Source organism: Peromyscus maniculatus, chromosome 19, assembly GCF_049852395.1.
Source record: "Peromyscus maniculatus bairdii isolate BWxNUB_F1_BW_parent chromosome 19, HU_Pman_BW_mat_3.1, whole genome shotgun sequence".
In the NCBI taxonomy this organism is placed as follows: domain Eukaryota; kingdom Metazoa; phylum Chordata; class Mammalia; order Rodentia; family Cricetidae; genus Peromyscus; species Peromyscus maniculatus.
Window position 1 is genome coordinate 47,417,317 of NC_134870.1, and position 19,508 is coordinate 47,436,824.

The 19,508-nt window shown below is 43.9% G+C and overlaps 1 protein-coding gene and 1 non-coding gene across 4 annotated transcripts in view; both read left to right on the forward strand.

Annotated features, from left to right (window-relative positions):
• Positions 1 to 19,508, forward strand: part of Gramd2b (GRAM domain containing 2B) — a 111,306-nt gene that overhangs the window by 86,572 nt on the left and 5,226 nt on the right. For all 3 annotated transcript variants that reach the window (XM_076555274.1, XM_076555275.1, XM_076555277.1), the window contains exons 5-13: positions 1,693 to 1,796; positions 5,766 to 5,861; positions 8,615 to 8,686; positions 8,781 to 8,861; positions 11,825 to 11,936; positions 12,445 to 12,567; positions 13,137 to 13,224; positions 14,659 to 14,763; positions 18,537 to 18,630. In XM_076555274.1, coding sequence (XP_076411389.1) covers positions 1,693 to 1,796; positions 5,766 to 5,861; positions 8,615 to 8,686; positions 8,781 to 8,861; positions 11,825 to 11,936; positions 12,445 to 12,567; positions 13,137 to 13,224; positions 14,659 to 14,763; positions 18,537 to 18,630 — 875 coding nt within the window. The remainder of the gene's footprint in view (positions 1 to 1,692; positions 1,797 to 5,765; positions 5,862 to 8,614; positions 8,687 to 8,780; positions 8,862 to 11,824; positions 11,937 to 12,444; positions 12,568 to 13,136; positions 13,225 to 14,658; positions 14,764 to 18,536; positions 18,631 to 19,508) is intronic.
• On the forward strand, positions 8,913 to 9,004 carry Trnaa-agc (transfer RNA alanine (anticodon AGC)). The gene has a single exon. It is a non-coding gene; the product is annotated as a tRNA-Ala (tRNA).

Genomic DNA, 19,508 nt, shown 5'->3' on the forward strand with positions numbered 1-19,508 from the left:
AGTTTCCAGCACCCACATGGCAGCTCACAACTCTCTGTAACTCCTAGGGCATCAGTGCCCTCTTCTGGGCTCCAAGGGCAATAGGCATGAACAAGGTACACAGACATTACATGCAGACAAAACATGCATACACTTCAAAGAAAAATTATATTAGAAAAGTGTTTTTTGAGTTGTCTCAACAGTATAGAAGGAAGGAGAGCACATTTCAGGGACTTGGTCACCAAAAAGAGTTTCTGGAAGGTATAGGTGTACCAGGTGCGCTCACCTCTCACTAGCACCCTGGAGCGTAAGACAGAAGGAACAGTCTGCTCTCGTGATACCGAGTCATTCAGGAAGGTTCCACAGTGACGTCCTTGCCATTTCTGCTTATGCTGAAATGTTTGTGCCTGAGTCATCCTGAGATTTAGGATAATCAGCCTGGGGCAGGAAAGGCAGCCCCAAGAGGCTGAAAGGAAGCGTAGTAGTCCCTGGTGTACAGAAGTATCCATGCCTGTGCAGTGCAGAGCATAGTGGTCACACCCAAGCAGCTTCCCAGCATGCCGGGTCAGCGTGTGGCTCATCACAGGACCCGTGATTCAACTCTAGCCTCTCTCGGTGTATACTTGTTAATGTATACTTGTTCATTGACCGGCAGAAGGTGTGGTCATGTGCTCTTTCCCCAGGGAGACCATCATATCATCAGTGAGTCATTAGGATCTTGGCAAGAGAGGACCAGGAGTGCTTATATTAGCATGCAGGTGACACACTGTTGCGGATAGAAGAGGTCTTGAAAACGCCATGCTTGGTTTCTGGAGGTAGATTTGCCCTCCTCCCATTTCTACAATAGAACGTCTCTAACACGTTGAATTGAAAAATACATGCTAGTCACGACAACTTTATTATGCTAAAGGTGACTCAGGAGCTGGGCATGGTGATGTTTGCCTGTAATCCCAGCACTCGGGACTACAGCGGGAGCTTCTCAAATTTGAGCCCAACCAAGTCGAAATTTTGAACTCCAGGGTAGCCTGGACCACACAACACCTTATCTTAAAAGAAAAAAAAAAAACTCATACAGAAGTGATAGTGTAACCAAGTAAAGTAAGTTCATATATTGTGTGGAAATGCAAAAACATGTATAGCAAGAAATTTAAAAAATGAGGAACAATCTATTACCTGCAGTGGATGAAGAACACAGGAGTTATTTCCAAAGCAATGCCCTCCTCAAAGAAAGCAAGCCTAGGAGTTTTATTCTGGGAAGCTAGACATGTAGGAAATCACTTTCGGGGTGGGCATGCTTCTGAGCATGCTCATTTTAAGGTCATCGTTCAAGAAGGAAAGATGGCGGACGGACATACTTCTGGGCATGCTTTAACCCAAATTCACAGAGCACATGCTTGAAAGTTAAAGTGACAGACCTGAATGTTTTGGGGCATGCTTAGTCGGGGTCACAAAGATGGTAGACAGGAGCATCTCTGGTCATGCTGAGCTCTCTCCAACAACAAAACAAGACAGGCCATTATGGAGTTGCATTAAATGGAGGCATTGGCCCTGAAGAGGCCTGCCTTTCTTAGTGGCTAGCAATGGAACTTTGGAGTATGAATGTGTGTTTTGTCACCAAAATAGAGACAATTTTTTATTTGAAATAGAAATCATGGAAATAATAGTAGTTTGGTGAGATTCTAAATGCTGCTGCTCCACCTGTCTGTCTCTTAGGCTTTACCTGTGCTCTCCAGAAAGAAATTCTATACCAAGGAAAGCTCTTCGTGTCGGAAAACTGGATTTGTTTTCATTCCAAAGTCTTTGGAAAAGACACTAAGGTTGGTGTGTTTAGAAGACAGGGTTAACACTGTATTCTTTGCCTGTTTTAGTAGAAATTACTTTAAATTTAGCTATATTTAAATATTTCCCTCCTGAGCCTGAGTTTTTACCCAGTTTCCTTTCTTGTGCTTCCAAATCCTATGGCTCTAAATGCCTCCAGATGATTCTGACTTCCTCCCTTCCCCAAAGCACCACCTGCTTCCCCCTCTCCTTGCACACATCACCCTGTTCTTCTCCCACCCTTGGCCCTGAATCGCTTTTACCCACATGTCATCAGAGACATTGAAGTTGTTCTTGTGCGTTTCTGGGAAACATGCTCTCATCTGTCTCAAAAGCATTCATTAAAAACCAAAATATGTAGCGGGGTGTGGTGGCTCAACCCTATAATCCTAGCAGGAGGGCTTCCATGATTTTGATGGCAGGCTGGGCTCTAAGTGAGTTCCAGGTGAGCCTTACCTACTGTATGTGACCCTGCCTCAAACATCTACCCCCTTTGAAAAAAAAAACCTTTAAAACGTATCCATTTTTGTTGTATCCATAATCATTACTAGGACAACAGGTTTGTAAATTAGTGTCTTACCCTTGCTGGCACAAGGGACCTGGAACTTGAGTGTACAAGGCTTGGTGTGTGGAAGTCAGAGCCCCATGACCTCAGATATGCTCTGGTGTGGCTGCCTTGGATTCTCCGTCAAACACAAAGTCGAGCTGAGACACAGGACACCAGAGCTTGCGAACAGCCTCAGGGATGAAGGAACTAGCAGTTTCTCGAGGCCCTGCTTTCTGAAACTGTCCCACAAAGAAGGAAAAGACAGTCGTGCCTGTGAACTACGGCATTCTAGCACAGTTCATTCAGGCAGCCAGAGGTCAGAGGAGTGCCTTCCTGCTTTGCATGACCTCAGTGAGTTTCCCGGTACTGTACCTTGAGACTATGAGTAAGCCATTTAATAGCCATAAAGTAGCCAGTTATGAAATAAAACCCTTTGAAATAAATATCCTATATCTAAACATTCTCCCTACAGCCACTGGTAATCCTATAAGGACCACTCAACGAATATGATGAATATTCTCTATCATGCTGGTGTTAGCTCTGGAGAACAGCTTACTTCATGTTCCTTTTTATATATGCTTATTATACATTATTGTTAGACAGCCATATTTTGAATTGAGGCATTCTCTGAATTAGACCAATGCAAAGTAGTATTCCACCATTACTCTAGATTTCAGGATTATAAGAAGTTGGTCAGAGCTGGAGAGATGACTCAGTAGCTCATAGCACTGACTGCTCTTCCAGAGGACCTGGGTTCAATTCCCAGCACCCACAGGGTAGCTCATACCTGTCTGTAACTCCAGTATCTGAAGCCCTCACACAGACATACATGCAGGCAAAACACCAATGCACATAAAATAAAAATAAATAAATTATATTTAAAAGAAGCTGGTCATGGGGTCTGTGGGAGATCTGGTCCTGCTTCTCAGCAGGATAAGCATGGCTCTGAATTCAGAGCGAGTCTGGGTCTCTAATCAGAGTCCAGGAACTGAAGACATTCTGAACAAAGGATTTTTCTTTTTTAATAACATATAAGTTCACCAAGGCAGTGAGTGAGCTTCCAGCTAGTGGGATTTAGCAATGGTTTGAAAATTGTGCATGTACTTCAGTGACAAAAAGAAGCTGAAAGAAGTGTCCCTGGTTTTTTAATACATGTACACACTTCTGTGTGAGCTACAGCTAATCCTCAGAGAGAGGAGACAGAATTAGCAGGGGACAGGATGAAAACCGGGACAGTGGTCTGTCTGTGTCTTCCCACCCCAAAGATGGTGTCAGAGAGTTTTGGGCTTCAGGGGTCTTGCAGAATTCCCTCAAGGGTCACCAGACCTCAGTTAAACATCATCTAATAAGATTAAAGACTGCCAGCTTGTTCTCTTTCTAAACGCCTACCCCGAAACACGCATTACCGGCGAGGTCTTTTCAGATGCCGGTAAAATTAAGATGAGTATATATCAGGTTGCATCTAGTCTCACTGAAAGTTCACGTCGTCTTCATTTCACAAGTTATTCGGTTATAATTTTATAGCCATGGAACAGAGGATTAAAATTCCTTCTGGGTCATTTATGGCTCAGGAAAGCCTGAACTTATGGCCCCTGGTCACTGTGCGCTTGTGGTACTTGCTCAGAAGCCACATTGGACTCATTCTGATATCGTTATCATAGTAGATATCAAGTACTTTTTTCCAAAGTGATCCCAACGTCAGAATTATCCCCTGCCCTTGAGAATGTTTATGAGTAGAAATCTTTAAAACAATAGCTTTTAGGAAAGTATTTAGGGCTGGAGAGATGGCTCAGCCATTAAAGGCTAAGCTCGCAACCAAAAATATAAGAAAAGTATCTAAATGGGATCGGTCCCTCATTTTTCACAGCCTCGCTTCCTAGAACTCCTCAGAGCAGAGGATAATCCATCTCAGGGAACCAAATGTGACTGCAGATATTCAAACTTAAGTGGTTGTTTCCAGGTGGCAGTGGCACATGCCTTTAATCCCAGCACCCGGGAGACAGAGCCAGGTGGATCTCTATAAGTTCAAGGACAGCCTGGTCTACAGAGCGAGATCCAGGACAGGCACCAAAACTACACAGAAAAATCCTGTCTTGGGGCTGAAGAGATGGCTCAGAGGTTAAGAGCACTGGCTGCTCTTCTAGAGGTCCTAAGTTCAATTCCCAGCAACCACATGGTGGCTCACAACCATCTGTAAGGAGATCTGGTGCCCTCTTCTGGCCTGCAAGCATGCATGTAGGCAGAACACTGTATACATAATAAATAAATCTAAAAATAAGAAAGAAAGGAAGGAAGGAAGGAAGAAAGGAAGGAAGAAAGGGAGGGAGGGAGGGAGAGAGAGAGAGAGAGAAAGAAAGAAAAAAGAAAAGAAAAGAAAAGAAAAAAAGAAAAAGTCTCGGAAAAAAATTGTTTCCATTCCTTCAAACTGGCAGAATCAGCCCAAGGCCCTCCTCTTCCCCCACTGACCCACTGACCTCTTTCAGAATTCATGAAGCTTCTTTATAAAATACATATTCCAGTAAGTGTGTGTACCTATGCATCAAGTCAAATCATTTTTGTTTTAAACCATACCTGTGTGTGAGACTGTTTGGGGGTTCACAGTGATATGGTCATTTTCACTTGAAACCAAACAGTGGCGGTCATTGTTCTCTGTGTCATCTGATATATTCTTATAGCCTATCATCTGGGAGGAAACGACCATTTTGGATCAGATCAGTTCAGATCCCAATGTTTGTAAGTTCTGATGTACAGGATCTTGAGTGAGCCATGTATTTCTCTGAACATATTTCATGATCTGATACCTAAGCCTTACATGACTGGCATAATTAAATGATAAGTATGGCTTGTTGTTACTTATTTGAGCCAGAAATGAACATGTTGTGCACTCTGATATCATGAGACAAATGAGGAACCTGGTAAAAGTTTTTATTCAGCACTGAATGTCCTCTGGACCTTATCTTATTTAATCCCGAAAAAAATTCTGAATATTAAGGAAGGCTGCCTGAACTTATAAATCAGGAGGCAGAAGCTTTGCGTGGATAGTGTGTTAGGTTGAGAAGGTCATGTTTATAGTAACAGGACTAAATTCAAGTTCAAGACTTTCTGTCCAGCATGTTTTCCCCTTCCACCTGCGCTCAACCCAAAAACCAAGTCCAGAGCAGATCCCGTAAGCCCTAGACCTCCAGAGCCTTGAGCCCTGATGCATGAACATCAGAATAAATATTGTGTTCTGTTACCATGTCTAGAACTTCCCAGCTGTGTCCTGTGGCTTTGGATGCCCCTGTCTGAACAGCTCAGTGATATGTTCCCACCACTCCCAGATTCAGTTTTTCATGAAGCTGGTGGTGTCTTGAGCCAAGTTTAGATTTGAAGTGCTGTGGGTCGAATCTGAGCTGGCGTTGACTGGATGGTTCTGTTTCAGATCTCTATCCCAGCTTTCTCCGTCACCCTGATAAAGAAAACCAAAACCGCCCTTCTGGTGCCAAATGCCCTGATCATATCGACGGTCACAGACAGGGTGAGTACCGCAGTGCAGGACCACCTTTGCTTTGTCTGTGGTTATTGTTGTGGTTGTTATAATTTAATGCATTTCAATGGCAAGTTTACAGGAACCGCACAGAAAGCAAACAGCGTTAACCGTGCATTGTGCGCAGAACAACTCTGGAAAGTACGTCGAAGGCATGGAACCTACTGTGTGCTAACAATGCTTCCCCCCACCATCCAGTTGACGCCAATATGAAATTTATCTATTAAAAAAAGATCCGGGAGGCTGGCAAGGTGGCTTAGTGGACAAGAGTGCTAACTGCAAACCGGACAGCTAGCATTCAGTCCCCAGATCCCACAATGGAGAAAGAGAACTAACTCCCAAACGTAGTGCTTTGACTTCTACATGTGTGCACTGTGGCACTCATGTCCACACATACATCATACACATGCATGCTTGCACTAATAATAATAGATTAAAACTAAGTTTAAAAAGGGAAAAGAAAAGGCTTGGGCTGGGTGTGGTGGTGTATGCCTTTAATCCCAGCACCTGGAAGGCAAAGGTAGACAGATGTCTGTGAGGTTAAGATCAGCCTGGTCTAAATAGTGAGTTCCACGACAGCCAGGACTACAGAGAGGCTTTGTGTTAAAAAAAAAAAAACAAAAAAAAACAAGAGACAGACAGACAGAAACCCCCGGGAGGGGGAGGGGGGGAGCCTGGGCTAGTGAGGTAGCTCAGGAACTAGGGGACTGGCAAAAGCCTGACAGCCTAAGTTTGATCCCCAGTCTCACAGGTGACAGGCCTACACACACACACACACACACACACACACACACACACACACACACACACTTAATTAATTTGCATTTTTTCTAATCCTAAGGTGAACCAGGCATGCCACCAAGCCTAAAGATTTGCATTCTATCCCCAGGACCCAGGTGATAGAAGGAGAGAACTGAGTCTAGCAAGCTATCCTCTGACCTCTACACATGAACCACAACATGCAATATGGTCACACACACACACACACACACACACACACACACACACACACACAGCCTGTCTTCTGTACCAAGGTTCTGGAATAACTCCTGAACTGGGCTGCCCTAACATGACAGCCAGCAACCTTTCCATTTAGACATTTGTTTCACCTGTTATTTTCATGAAAGCGTAAGAGCTGCCTTCACCTTCTAACCATGCTAGATAACTGAGTATGGGTAAGAAGGAAAAATAACAGCTGTTCTGACCAAGTGTGCACATCTGTGAGCTCTGTACTTAGGAACTAACTCAGGAGAATCATAAGTTTGAGGTCAGATTGGGCTATATAGTAAGATAGACAAATGATCAAACTAGATGATAGATAGATAGATAGATAGATAGATAGATAGATAGATAGATAGATAGATAGATAGATAGATGATTGATAGATAGATAGATGATAGATTCTGATAAACTAAAAAACAAATTAACATGCCTCTTTTTAAAATACAATTAGCTATCAAGCACTTACTCTTTGCCAGTGTACATCAGAGCTAGACTTTGCACCTAAATCTGTCCAGTGCCGGAGACCACAGCGCCCACTACTCTGGAATGCAGTGATGCTGACTTGGAGTTGCCTCATTCTCTTGGTGGTCAATGAGAAGGATCACTCAAACTCAGTCTGAAAAGTTCCCATGACACACACAAGGAGATGTTCAAATCTTGTAGATGTACCGTTTACACAGAAGTAAAATCTTTCCATATGTCATTTGTTTCCAAAATGCTTGGCTAGCTTTGATTTTTATTTATTTTCCCCATAACTCACAAGCATCCCGTGGTGGGGGCATAGGGGATGGTGAGCAATGTCCATATTAGTACAAGGAAGAATCTAGACGTGCCATGAAAAAGAGCAACCCTGTTAGAGCTGCTGGGACATTTTCTACAGAAATCTAGGTCAGAACAGAGAACGCAAGCCCCCTCCAGGAATCACAAAATACCTTTAAAAACCAAACACTCGGGAGGGGAGGGGACTTTGGAGGACCCAGCCTATACCGCCAGCCTTGCCTTAGTGCCCCGCCCTCCCCTCTGTGCTTTTAGGGGACACCCATGTCATCCTTTGGGAGCCTTCACTTTGCTCCACTTTTTTTATTGTGCTTAAATTGAATTTGGGGATTTTATTACTGTAATAAGTGGGATAAAAGGAGCCAGAGATGTGGCTCCATTGGTAACATGCTTGCCTAACAGCATGAAACCCTGGATTCAATCCCCAACATCACATAAACTGGAATGGTGGTGCACACCTATAATCTGTGCCCTTGGCGGGTGGAGGCAGAACTATCGAGAGTTCAAGATCATCTTCGGCTGCATAGGGAGTTTGATACCAACCTGGACCACATGAGACCCTGCCTCAAAAGGAAAAAAAAAAAAACACAAGGGGGATTGTACTTGTTTTATTCAAGAAATAAAATAAAAATTGAATGTTCAGATTTTCAAAATGAGGTTATAGTTAAAGTGATAATCTTTGTTGTTTGAAAATATAAAGGCTAGGGGCCAAAAAGACAGCTCAGTTGGTAAAGGTATGTGTGTACCACAAAGCCTGATGACCTGAGTTCAACCCTCAAGACTCATATGGTGGAGAATTGTCCTCTGATTTCCACAGGGACACCATGGCACACATGTGAGTGCTTGTGCATGCACTCATACACCCAACATTAAATGTAATTTAAAAATTTATGAGAAAACACAAAACTTACGTGACAAATAATTTTTTAACTCTAAACTCTTGATTGTGCTTTTTTTTTTTCCAGTACATATTTGTCTCCTTACTCTCCAGAGATTCAACATACAAACTGCTAAAATCTGTGTGTGGACACTTGGAGGTGCGTATGACATCAGAATTCTATGCTGCCTTTCTTTGGTATTTCCTAAATTCTGTAGTTGATCTGGATTTTCATTTTCCTCCTGTGATTTCAGAACACTAGTGTCGGTAACAGTCCCAACCCATCTTCTGCTGAAAATAGTTTCCGGACAGATCGCCCTTCATCTCTGCCTCTGGTAAGCCGTCCAAGTAATGATCTAAATGCACGAGCAAAAGGTGGAGCCATGGGTTGGGGATTTAGCTCAGTGGTAGAGCACTTGCCTAGCAAGCACGAGGCCCTGGGTTCAATCCTCAGTACCCTGTGCTCACACCTCAGCCAGGGCTTGGGAAGAACTCATGACCAGTGTAGTTGGGGGACAGCTTACCTCTCCAGAAGCAGAGGAACCAAAGGAGGCCACTAACTTTTTTCCTAGTAATCTATAGGTTGTTCTACAGAGAAGAAATGTGATAGAGAGACCAGAGGTACATAAGACCTTGCTTCGCTTGCTTGTCAGTTTTGTTGTGTGTGGTGCTAGGAGTCAAACCCGGGCCCTTATGCATGCTAGCCAAGCACTCTCCACTAGGCTACATTCCAGACACAATGCTCCTTTATTTTTTTTTTATTTATTTATTTATTTATTTATTTATTTATTTATTTATTTATTTATTTATTTATTTTTGGTTTTTCGAGACAGGGTTTCTCTGTGTAGCTTTGTGCCTTTCTTTCCTGGATCTCGCTCTGTAGCCCAGGCTGGCCTCAAACTCACAGAGCTCTGCCTACCTCTGCCTCCTGAATGCTGGGATTAAAGGCATGCACCACCACCACCCGGCCTCACAATGCTCCTTTAAAGAGAGCCACAAAGCTCTTTGAGACAGGCTCAGCTCACAAAAGTCCACTCAGGGTATTATACCGGTGTACACTATCAGAAACCAGGGAAAATTAAAACTAATTCTCACCTTCCAAGACTTTAGCTTAGAAAAGATGGGCAAACTCAGAAATGACTAGGCAAGGCTCTTATGCTCAGGTAGCAGATATACAGCTATTATGGTTCCCTTGGACTTTGTAGACCACAGTGAACACCTCCAGTGGTATCTCCCATTTATACACGATGCCTACCTATAATAGAATTTTGTTTTTCCTAGACAGGTCTAACAATATCATATAAATCACTGACCCCACACTGATTATTGGTGTTTGCCTTGAGTCAAGCAATACAAACCCATAGTTTCAGCTGGGTGGTGGCCCATGCCTTTAATCTCAGCATTCAGGAGGCAGAGGCAGGTGGATCTTAGAGTTTGAGGCCAGCCTGATCTACACAATGAGTTCCAGAACAGCCAGAGCTATCCAGAGAAAACAGAACAAAACAAAAACAAAAAAATTTCAACATCTATGAATCTTCTTTTGCATTTTGAAAAACTGGTGTAATTAAAACATGTTCACATAAAAATTCAAACAGGAAAGTTTATCTGGGTGTGGTGGCATGCCCCTGCAATCCCAGAACTTGGGGGACTAAGAGAGGAGGATTGCTATGAGTTTTAGGCCAGACTGGGCTACATAAGCCATGCTGGAATACATAACAAAACCTTGTCTCAAAAACAAAAAGGAATGTTTATAGCAGTATTTTTCATAATAGCCCCAAAGTAGGATAAAACCCTGACATCCTTTAACTAATGAATGGGATGTCTTTAATATAGTATACAATGGAATATTGCCCACTCATAAAAAGGAATTGAAGTGTTAATACATGCTGCCACATAGATGGACCTTAAAATCATTATGACAAACAAAAACCACAAAGTCTAGATATTACATGACTGCATTTACTGGTGCTTCTCAAGTGAGGGCGGCTGTCCATCCCCACAAAGCCATCAGAGTGATCCACAGCACAGGGAGGGGAGAGGTGTGGGCAGTACAGAATGAATACACACGATGACTTAGACTTCAGCAAACATGGCTTCCAGTCTGAGCCCACCCAGCTGGAGTCCATCCTCAGGGAAGTTCCTTCCACTCTGGCCCTCTTCTTTCATCCACTGTAATGCTTGCCGAGCTCACCACATGGGCGGGGAGATCCAGCACATCCGTGTGTGTATGGTGGCTTGCACACTGCCCCATACAGGATAAGCATCCAGTAAGTCAGGAGTAAGTTGAAAAGACTAAAGTTTTTCACTATTCAGACTGGGCTGTAGCTCAGTTGGTAGCATGCTAGCCTAGCCTGCACGAAGCCATGGGTTCTGTCCCCAGCACCAAACAGAGCGGGCATGGTGGCACACACCTGTAGAGGTCGCGACAGGAGGGTCCAAGGTTAAAGGTCATCCTCAGTTACCTTGAGACTTGGAGACCAGCCTGAGATAGATGGAGACCCTGTCTCAAACCATTAAGTATAAATCAGTCAATCAAATTTTCACCCTATAAATCACTGTAAGGAATGTAATGAATGTTGAGATGACCCAAAGACCACAAACCCAAACACAAAAGTTGCTCATTTGCTTACCAGATGAGTCTTTTCTCAGTTGGCAACTAAACAGTTAAGAGCTCAGCCTAGTTCTGCCTCTGCCAGGGCCAGCTGGGAACACTATGTGTCTCCCTAGGCCTTAGCACTTCAGGGAAGCCAGTGGAATGCAAATTAAAACTGTGACCTTTTCTCACATCTTCTTCCTACCCTCTGTACCTTAGCTAACCCTGATCGGATCTAATTTAAAAGGTTGCAGCTTTTTTTTCTCGGTTTGTTTGGCCAGCAGTATTTTTTTTTCTTTCCTGTGCCCACTGTCATGTTTTTTTAATTATAATTTGCAACATTTTTGTTCACATATTTGAATGGATTTGAGATGTCTATGCTCCTCTTATGCTGTCTGCAGCAGTCAGATGTTTCGGGCACAGCACTGCTGAGACTTCTCAGGTTCCCACTAGTCATTTCTCACCAGCCAGCCAGTGCTTTTCTCCAGATATTTGTTTCAAACAAGCCGTGGGCTGTTTCTTAGGAGACTTCTAACCATGCTGAATAATCTCAGTTTCCGTAACCAGATACTCCCAGGTTAGGAAAATCCTGTAGCGTGTGGTATAACCCATGCTTCATTTTCATATTTTATGGGTCAGGCGTAAACCAGAGGGCTCGGGTTTACAAAGGCCTGCCTGTCTCCTCACGTCATCGCCTCCCCTCAGGATTTCAACGATGAATTCTCAGACCTGGATGGAGTGGTTCGACGACGAAGACAAGACATGGAAGGGTACAGCAGCTCCGGCTCGCAGACTCCAGAGTCCGAGAACTCCCGAGGTCTGGGGAAATCGCGTCCTGATTCAAGTTTCATGCCCCACAAAACACCCTCCCCTTGCCCACCTCAAAAGAAAACAAACAAATAAGAAAAACAATTCCCACCCTTCTCTTCCCAGTTAACAGTTGCAAAGGAAAACTGGGGAAAAGTTTCCTAAGAAAGAGAATAGCCTCCATGGCAAAATCCATTTCCTTTGTCCACATTTAACAGGCATCTCTTACACTGATATGCTACGGTGGCTGAGAGAGATCAACATGAGGTTTCTCACCTATTTCAGCAATAGTAATAGTAGGAGTTGGTGACACTGTCTGTGGATGCTGCCTCAGCGCCCTTGCATCGTTTTATTTCTTGGTGAATTTTGGGCTTCAGTCTCCAGGCACCACATCCCACTCATGAGAGATCCACAAAATGGCCATTATGTAGATGAAGGCAGTCGTGGACTTTGTAGCTGACCCTATGATTGTTAAATATATCGGGGAGCGAATTGACCTCGCCTCATTTTCCTGACAGACTTCCATGTGACCGAGTCTCAGACACTTCTGAATGTCACCAAGGGAGAAACAAAACCACCTCGGACAGATGCCCACGGGAGCAGAGCCCCTGATGGAAAAGCCAAGAGCCTGCCTGCACATGGTGAGGAGCAGGGTTGTTGATGGGCAGGAGATTCCCGTTGGTTGATGCGTGAAGAGCCCCAGTGTTTCACACTGGGGTTGCCTCTCATGGTCCCTCCCTTCCTCTTGTTGGACTTTGCATGTCAAATCCCACTTACGTGTTCAATAAGTAGTTCCTGCTTCTGGGCTTTACCAGGGGTCACCGTGGAAGCTGCTGCATTATCCACAATACTTGGAGATTATGAACCAAAAGTTGGTGGTAAAACGCGTGACTGACTTGTTTCTTACTTATTAACTATAATAATAATTAATAATAATAATGGTATTGCATTATTCTATTGACCCCCCCCCCCCGCCAATACAATACTTGGCAGAAAAAATCCTCTCAAATATATATTATTAGATGAAATGACTTGGGAAAATTTTTTTTTTCCTACTGGTTAAAATACCAAGGAGGAGGCTTCTACTAATACTTTCCCTACTGCCTGGGAATGACCCCATCTCAAGTACTCCTTCCCTGTTGAAATATGGCTCAGTGAAAGACGTATGCTGGGGTGCTAACATATTGCTGTTTTGGTTTCGACTCAACAGGCCAGTCGGAAACAGTCGGGATTTTGCCTAAAGTCACGTCTCAGAAATGTCCAACTCTCCGCCATATTCTTATTTTCTATGCAATTGTGTAAGTCGATATGTTTACTATAAGTGGTTTATGCAAATGACCCGGTTTTGCAGATGAATAATCTCTTCACGTTGCCAAGAGTCATTGTAAATCCCACTTGTGCTGACACAACCCACATATTTTTCTTGGCAATTTCCATTTCCTTCTTGGGCGTTTTTTTTTTTCCCCTTCCCCTCAGGCTTAGGTTAGCTATTCATAATGATTGTGCTGAGCCTGCCACAGAACTGAGTCCTGAGCAACACTCAGTCATTTCTGAAGCGTCTTTGTCTTGCTTACTTATTTCTCTGTGTGTTCAATTTCTTCTGAACGGAAGCCAAAATATCTTCAAGATGTCATCCATCTGTAACAAGATATCAGTCATCTTCACTGACAACTTAGGCACAGACAGTTTTTTTTTTAACTTTTCATCAGCTTCCAGTCTATAATCAACTGCTTTTCTGAGAAGATCCAGTTCAGTTCTAGGGTGTCTTTCATCCCAGAGGGGAATAGACATGCTCATCTGGTCCCCATTAAAGCAAGGAATGTGTGATTCTCCGGGGAACCAGGTTTGTTGCTCTCTGCTCAGGCTCCTGGACCAGAGGAAGAGAGTGCTGAGAAGGAGTTTCGGCTTAGCCATCCAGCTTGGGTCAGGCCTTAAACAATCCTGTAAGAATGGCTGATTTTGAGCTAGAGAGATGGCTCAGCCGTTAAAGGCTAGGCTTACAACCAAAATATAAGAATGGCTGATGTTTACACTTTGAGGGCTTGGGTGACAGGATTTTAAGTCTCCTTGGTGTAAGTTTTATAATAAGTATCAACCCGTTCTCTTTTTTCTTTATTTCTTTATTTCTTTTTTTTTTTTTGGTTTTCTTTTTTATTATTATTTTTCTGTTTTTTACTTCGTTTGAATGTTTTGCCTGCATGTATGTCTTCTGTACACCACATGCACACCTGGTGCCCATGGAGGCCACAAGAAGGCACTGGATTTTCTGGACCTGGAGTTACAGATGGCTGTGGGTACCAGGAATCGAACTCAGGTCCTCTGGAAGAGCAGCAAATGTTCTCAATTGCTGAGCCATCTCTCCAGCCCCTCAACTTAGACCAAAGTCTCTTAAGCCTTTGGTTCTTTTTGAAAATGCTCCCAAAGTGGAAAAAAACAGCTCCAAGTTCACTGTTTTGTTTTTTTGGGTTTTTTTTGGGGGGGGGGTTGTTTTGGTTTTGGTTTTGGCTTTTTGGTTTTTTTTGAGACAGGGTTTCTCTATGTAGCTTCGAGCCTTTCCTGGATCTCGCTCTGTAGAGGAGGCTGGCCTCGAACTCACAAAGATCCGCCTGCCTCTGCCTCCCGAGTGCTGGGATTAAAGGCATGCGCCACCACCGCCCGGCTAAGTTCACTGTTTTTTAAATATCAGTTCCTGGCCATTAACATACTGGAAATTTCTCGTTACCCCTCTCTAGTGTCTGTGCACTGATCGTCTCCACCTTCTACATGAGATACAGAATTAACACTCTGGAGGAGCGGCTGGGGTCCCTGACATCCATTGTGGATCCCTACAGTACTGGGTAAGATAGCTTCCCGGTGCTTGCTTCTCTGATTGGTGTAACAGTTGACCTAAGTGCAGAGTCCTCCCTAGGAGACACTGAGAATGCATTCTGTATGAAGCACTCAGCTGGGTGTGCATTGGGGATGTAAAGAGGAAGAAGGGTCGAGAAATGCCTGACTTAACCTTACATGATTCCTGTGCTGCTGTCAACGTCTCCAGCAATGCAACAAGAAACATGCCGAATGTTAGTCTGCTAATTATCCTAAGATGAAGGTTGTGACCTTGGCCTTAAACCATTCACCTCTATCTTTAGAAAATGGCAGTAAGCCAGCCAGTGGTGGCCCAAGTCTTTAATCCCTGCACTCGGGAAGCAGAGACAGGCAGATCTCTGTGAGTTCGAGGCCAGCCTGATCTACAGAGTGAGTTCCAGGACAGGCTCCAAAGCTACACAGAGAAACCCTGTCTCGAAAGCACCACCACCACCACCACCACCACTCTACCCCACCCCCACAAAAAAAAAAGAAAGAAAAAGAAAGTGGCAGTGAATCAAAACATTTGTTTAAAAACAAATGATTCAAGCAACTTAGCACATGTCATCATGTGTAATTCTTTTTTTTATTGTTTTGTTTTTTGTTTTTCGTGTTGTTGTTTTTTTCCGGAGCTGAGGACCGAACCCAGGGCCTTGCACTTGCTAGGCAATCACTCTACCACTGAGCTAAATCCCCAACCCAGTAATTCTTTATATTAACAAATTTATTTATGGAACCCGTGCCTGTATTTATGATTACTAACTAGTTGAATGTGTCTGTGAAGATTTTTCATCTATCACTTTTTTTTTTTTTTGAGACAGGGTCTCTCTACATAATCCTCTCTGTACTGGAATTCACTATGTAGATCAGGCAGGACTCACACTCACAGAGATCCGCCTGCTTCTGCCTCCCCGAGTGCTGGGATGAAAGGCGTGCGCCACCACTCTTAGCCTCATCCAACACTTTGAACATGCTGGACCAATCAAATCTATGCCACCTATTCATTCTTCTCTTCCTTTCTTTCTTCCTTCCTTCCTTCCTTCCTTCCTTCCTTCCTTCCTTCCTTCCTTTCTTTCTTTCTTTCTTTCTTTCTTTCTTTCTTTCTTTCTTTCTTTCTTTCTTTCTTTTTCTTCAAGACAAGGTTTCTCTGTGTAGTTTTGGTGCCTGTCTTGGATCTTGCTCGATAGACCAGGCTGGCCTCGAACCCACAGAGATCCATCTGCCTCTGCCTCCTGAGTGCAGGGATTAAAGGCGTGCACCACCACAGCCCCACACTCCCCAGTCTTCTAGTGTAGAGAGACTTCTTTTCTGCCGCCAGTCCCAAGTAACAACAAGGAGACTTCTTATTAATTATGGAAGTTTGGCCTCAGCTTAGGCTTGTCCCACTAGCTTTATAGCTTAAATTAACCCATTTATTTTCATCTACATTCTGTCATGTGGCTTTGTTACCTCATCTCTCTGCACTGCCCATGCTGCTTCCTCTGCGTCTGGCTGACGACTCTGCCTTCTTCTTCCCAGAGTTCTCTCTCTGCCCAGAAGTCCTGCCTACACCTCCTGCCTAGCTATGGACCGCTCGGCTTTATATCACACCAATCACAGCAATACATTTTCACACAGTGTGCAAATATCCCACAACATTCTACTGTGTCACATACCATTCTAGGCCCTTCTTCACTGCCCACCTAAATTACTTAAAGCCCTTGTTCTGTGTCTTATGCTTGCATACAGGTCATTTGGAGATCACAAATACATATTTGAACCAAAACATGTGTTCAGAAGCCTAATAAACAATTTAGAACAGATCCATATACCCTACCCTTGCCCTCCCGTCATGTTCAAAATGTTAATACAACTCTCTGTTTGTATTAGAGGTGACTCCCAATGATTGCAGACTGTTGCTTCCTATCTTCCAAGGAGTTGTTTTTATTAGAAAAATATACCTCACGTTCTAGTACCATTTAATTAACTTAGCAGTAAAGGGGGGGAAATCCCAACAAACAAAATGTTCTTTCCCCTCTTAAAATCAGCCCAAGAAGAAGTACAATCTCAAAAATAACCTACAAAGAAAAGTCACACACACACACACACACACACACACACACACACACACACACACACCACATACAAAGTAAGGTCAGGGGACACCCACAAGTGGAAGGACTATTGATACAGCATCATCCCAGACCCTGACCTCCCCTGGGCCCTTTGTCCAGAGTGAGCCAGGTAGCTAAATCCACACGTGTAATCTGATTCCGCACTTGCTGAGGAGCCTTCCCTTTGAGCCCGTACAGTTGGCCAGTGTTATTAGCAAGCGACAGGCTCCTCGGGACCACCACTCTTCTCCAGCTCCATGCCTGTTGGTGAGAACATCACTGTCCCTCAGAACTGCCTGTTGATACATCAGTCCTCTGAGCCTCAACTCCCCTCAACTAGAAAATCAAGAGTTCAAACTCCGTTTCCAGGAATTAAGGACTTATGAGCATGCTGCGTGCTCCTAATAGGCACCTCTCTTAAGACGTGAGCTGCCGGGTGGTGGTGGCGCATGCCTTTAATCCCAGCACTCGGGAGGCAGAGGCAGGCGGATCTCTGTGAGTTGGAGGCCAGCCTGGTCTCCAAAGCGAGTTCCAAGAAAGGCGCAAAGCTACACAGAGAAACCCTGTCTCGAAAAACCAAAAAAAAAAAAAAAAAAAAAAAAGACGTGAGCAGCCATCAGCAATTTACTGAGTACCTTTGCCTCAAAAATGAACCCGATAGAAAATAAGTCAGACTAGTCACTGACATCCAAGAACTCAACCACTAAAATTAAATCCTACCCAAGAGGGACTGAAGAGATGGCTCGACTGTAAAAAGCATGGCTGCTGTTCCTGCAGAGGACCTACCTGGGTTTGGTTTCCAACACCCACACGGCAGCTTCCCACCATCCATAGGGGACCCAATACCCTGTTCCGGCCTCCAAGGGTACTGTATGCATGTGGTACACAGATATGCATACAGACAAAACACTCATACATGCAAAATAAAAATAAATAAAACTTTAAGGAAGCACAGCCAAGGAATATACAGATGATGCAGACCATGGCATGTCACAGAAATATAAGAAGTGGTATTAGAGCATCCTCCAGGGAAATGTACCTACTGTAGCTCTCCAAAGTTCCTGTGGGATTAGCTGTTACTACATAGAATAGTAACTCGCTTTGGAGACCGGTATAGAATTCCAGCCACGAGTAGTCAGTTGGTATGATGAGTATGATGAGCTATACTTGTATATCTATACAAGTCGTAAGGAAAGAACTGGGAGGGAGAGGTGAGCCTCATGGCTGTGAGGAAATTCAACTGGCTACATAAGGATACTCCCTGGCTTTTCAGCCACTCCAGTGTAAATGGCCCTTTCTACCATCTATCACGGCTGAGACCAGCAGTCCATCATGAACACGTAGCTGTTGTGGGGATGGCGAGGGTGCTAGGATCTGAACAAAGGCCCTAAGAATCCACATTCTTGAGAACAATTGTCTGAGTTTTGTGTTGAAGCCAACACACAACAAGGCACTTGAAGAAAATTAGCTTAAGAGATTTCATGCTAAACTCAGAACTGGCCAATACACATCTACCTTAGAGCTGAGGATTACTACCCAGCCTTTATGACAGTTACAGGCAAAACGATGCTGGTCCTCTCTTCTACCCTATAGTTTTCTGTTCAAACGTAACATTCCGTGCCTGCCTTTGCCATGGTTGCTCTTACTGATGTTTCTCTTTTTCCTCACAGGCAGACAGTCCCATCAGGCCTGGGATCACCAGTACAGTTAAATGTGGAGGCCCTGTGCCAAGAACTTACAGCTAACATAGTGAAATTAGAAAAGGTAAGTTGGTTTTTCCCAGGTACACGAGCAATCTGGTGGTTCCTTTCCATTGCTACCGGCATTTTTATTTTATTTTATTTTATTTTACTTTTTGGTTTTTCAAGGCAGGGTTTCTCCATGTAGTTTTGGTTCCTGTCCTGGATCTCACTCTGTAGCCCAGGCTGGCATTGAACTCGTTAGAGATCCGCCTGGCTCTGCTTCCTGAGTGCTGGGATTAAAGGTGTGCGCCACCACCGCCGCTCGGCTGCTACTGGCCTCTTTTATTTCCATAATCAAACAGAATTTAACAGAATTTTATCTCACCACAAAATAGTGATTTAGTTGGTATAGCTGGAGAGTTTTCTCTCCGGGTCCCGCCAAGCCCCAGCAGTCTGACAGCCCATTTATAAAATAAACACACAGACGCTTATATTATTTAAACTGTTTGGCCTAATGTCTCAGGCTTCTAGCTATCTAGTTCTTACATCTTAAATTAATCCATTTCTATAAATCTATACCTTGCCACATGGCTCGTGGCTTACTGGCGTCTTCACATGCTGCTTGTCATGGCGGCGGCTGGCAATGACTCCCTCCACCTTCCGGTTCTCCCAATTCTCCTCTCTGTTAGTCCCGCCTATACTTCCTGCCTGGCCACTGGCCAATCAGTGTTTTATTTATTGACCAATCAGAGCAATTTGAAATACAGACCATCCAATAGAAAGCTGGTCTACCATTTGTGTCCCTGGCTGGACATGAGACCACTGGTAAGTGATCAGTGACACTGGGGTTCACAGAGGGATGCATTTGGGAGTCAACTAGAAACTACTGACGAGCTACAGAGTGGACTCTCAGCTCACACAAAACATTGTGTCTAATCCCTGTTACCACCTTGGCTCATA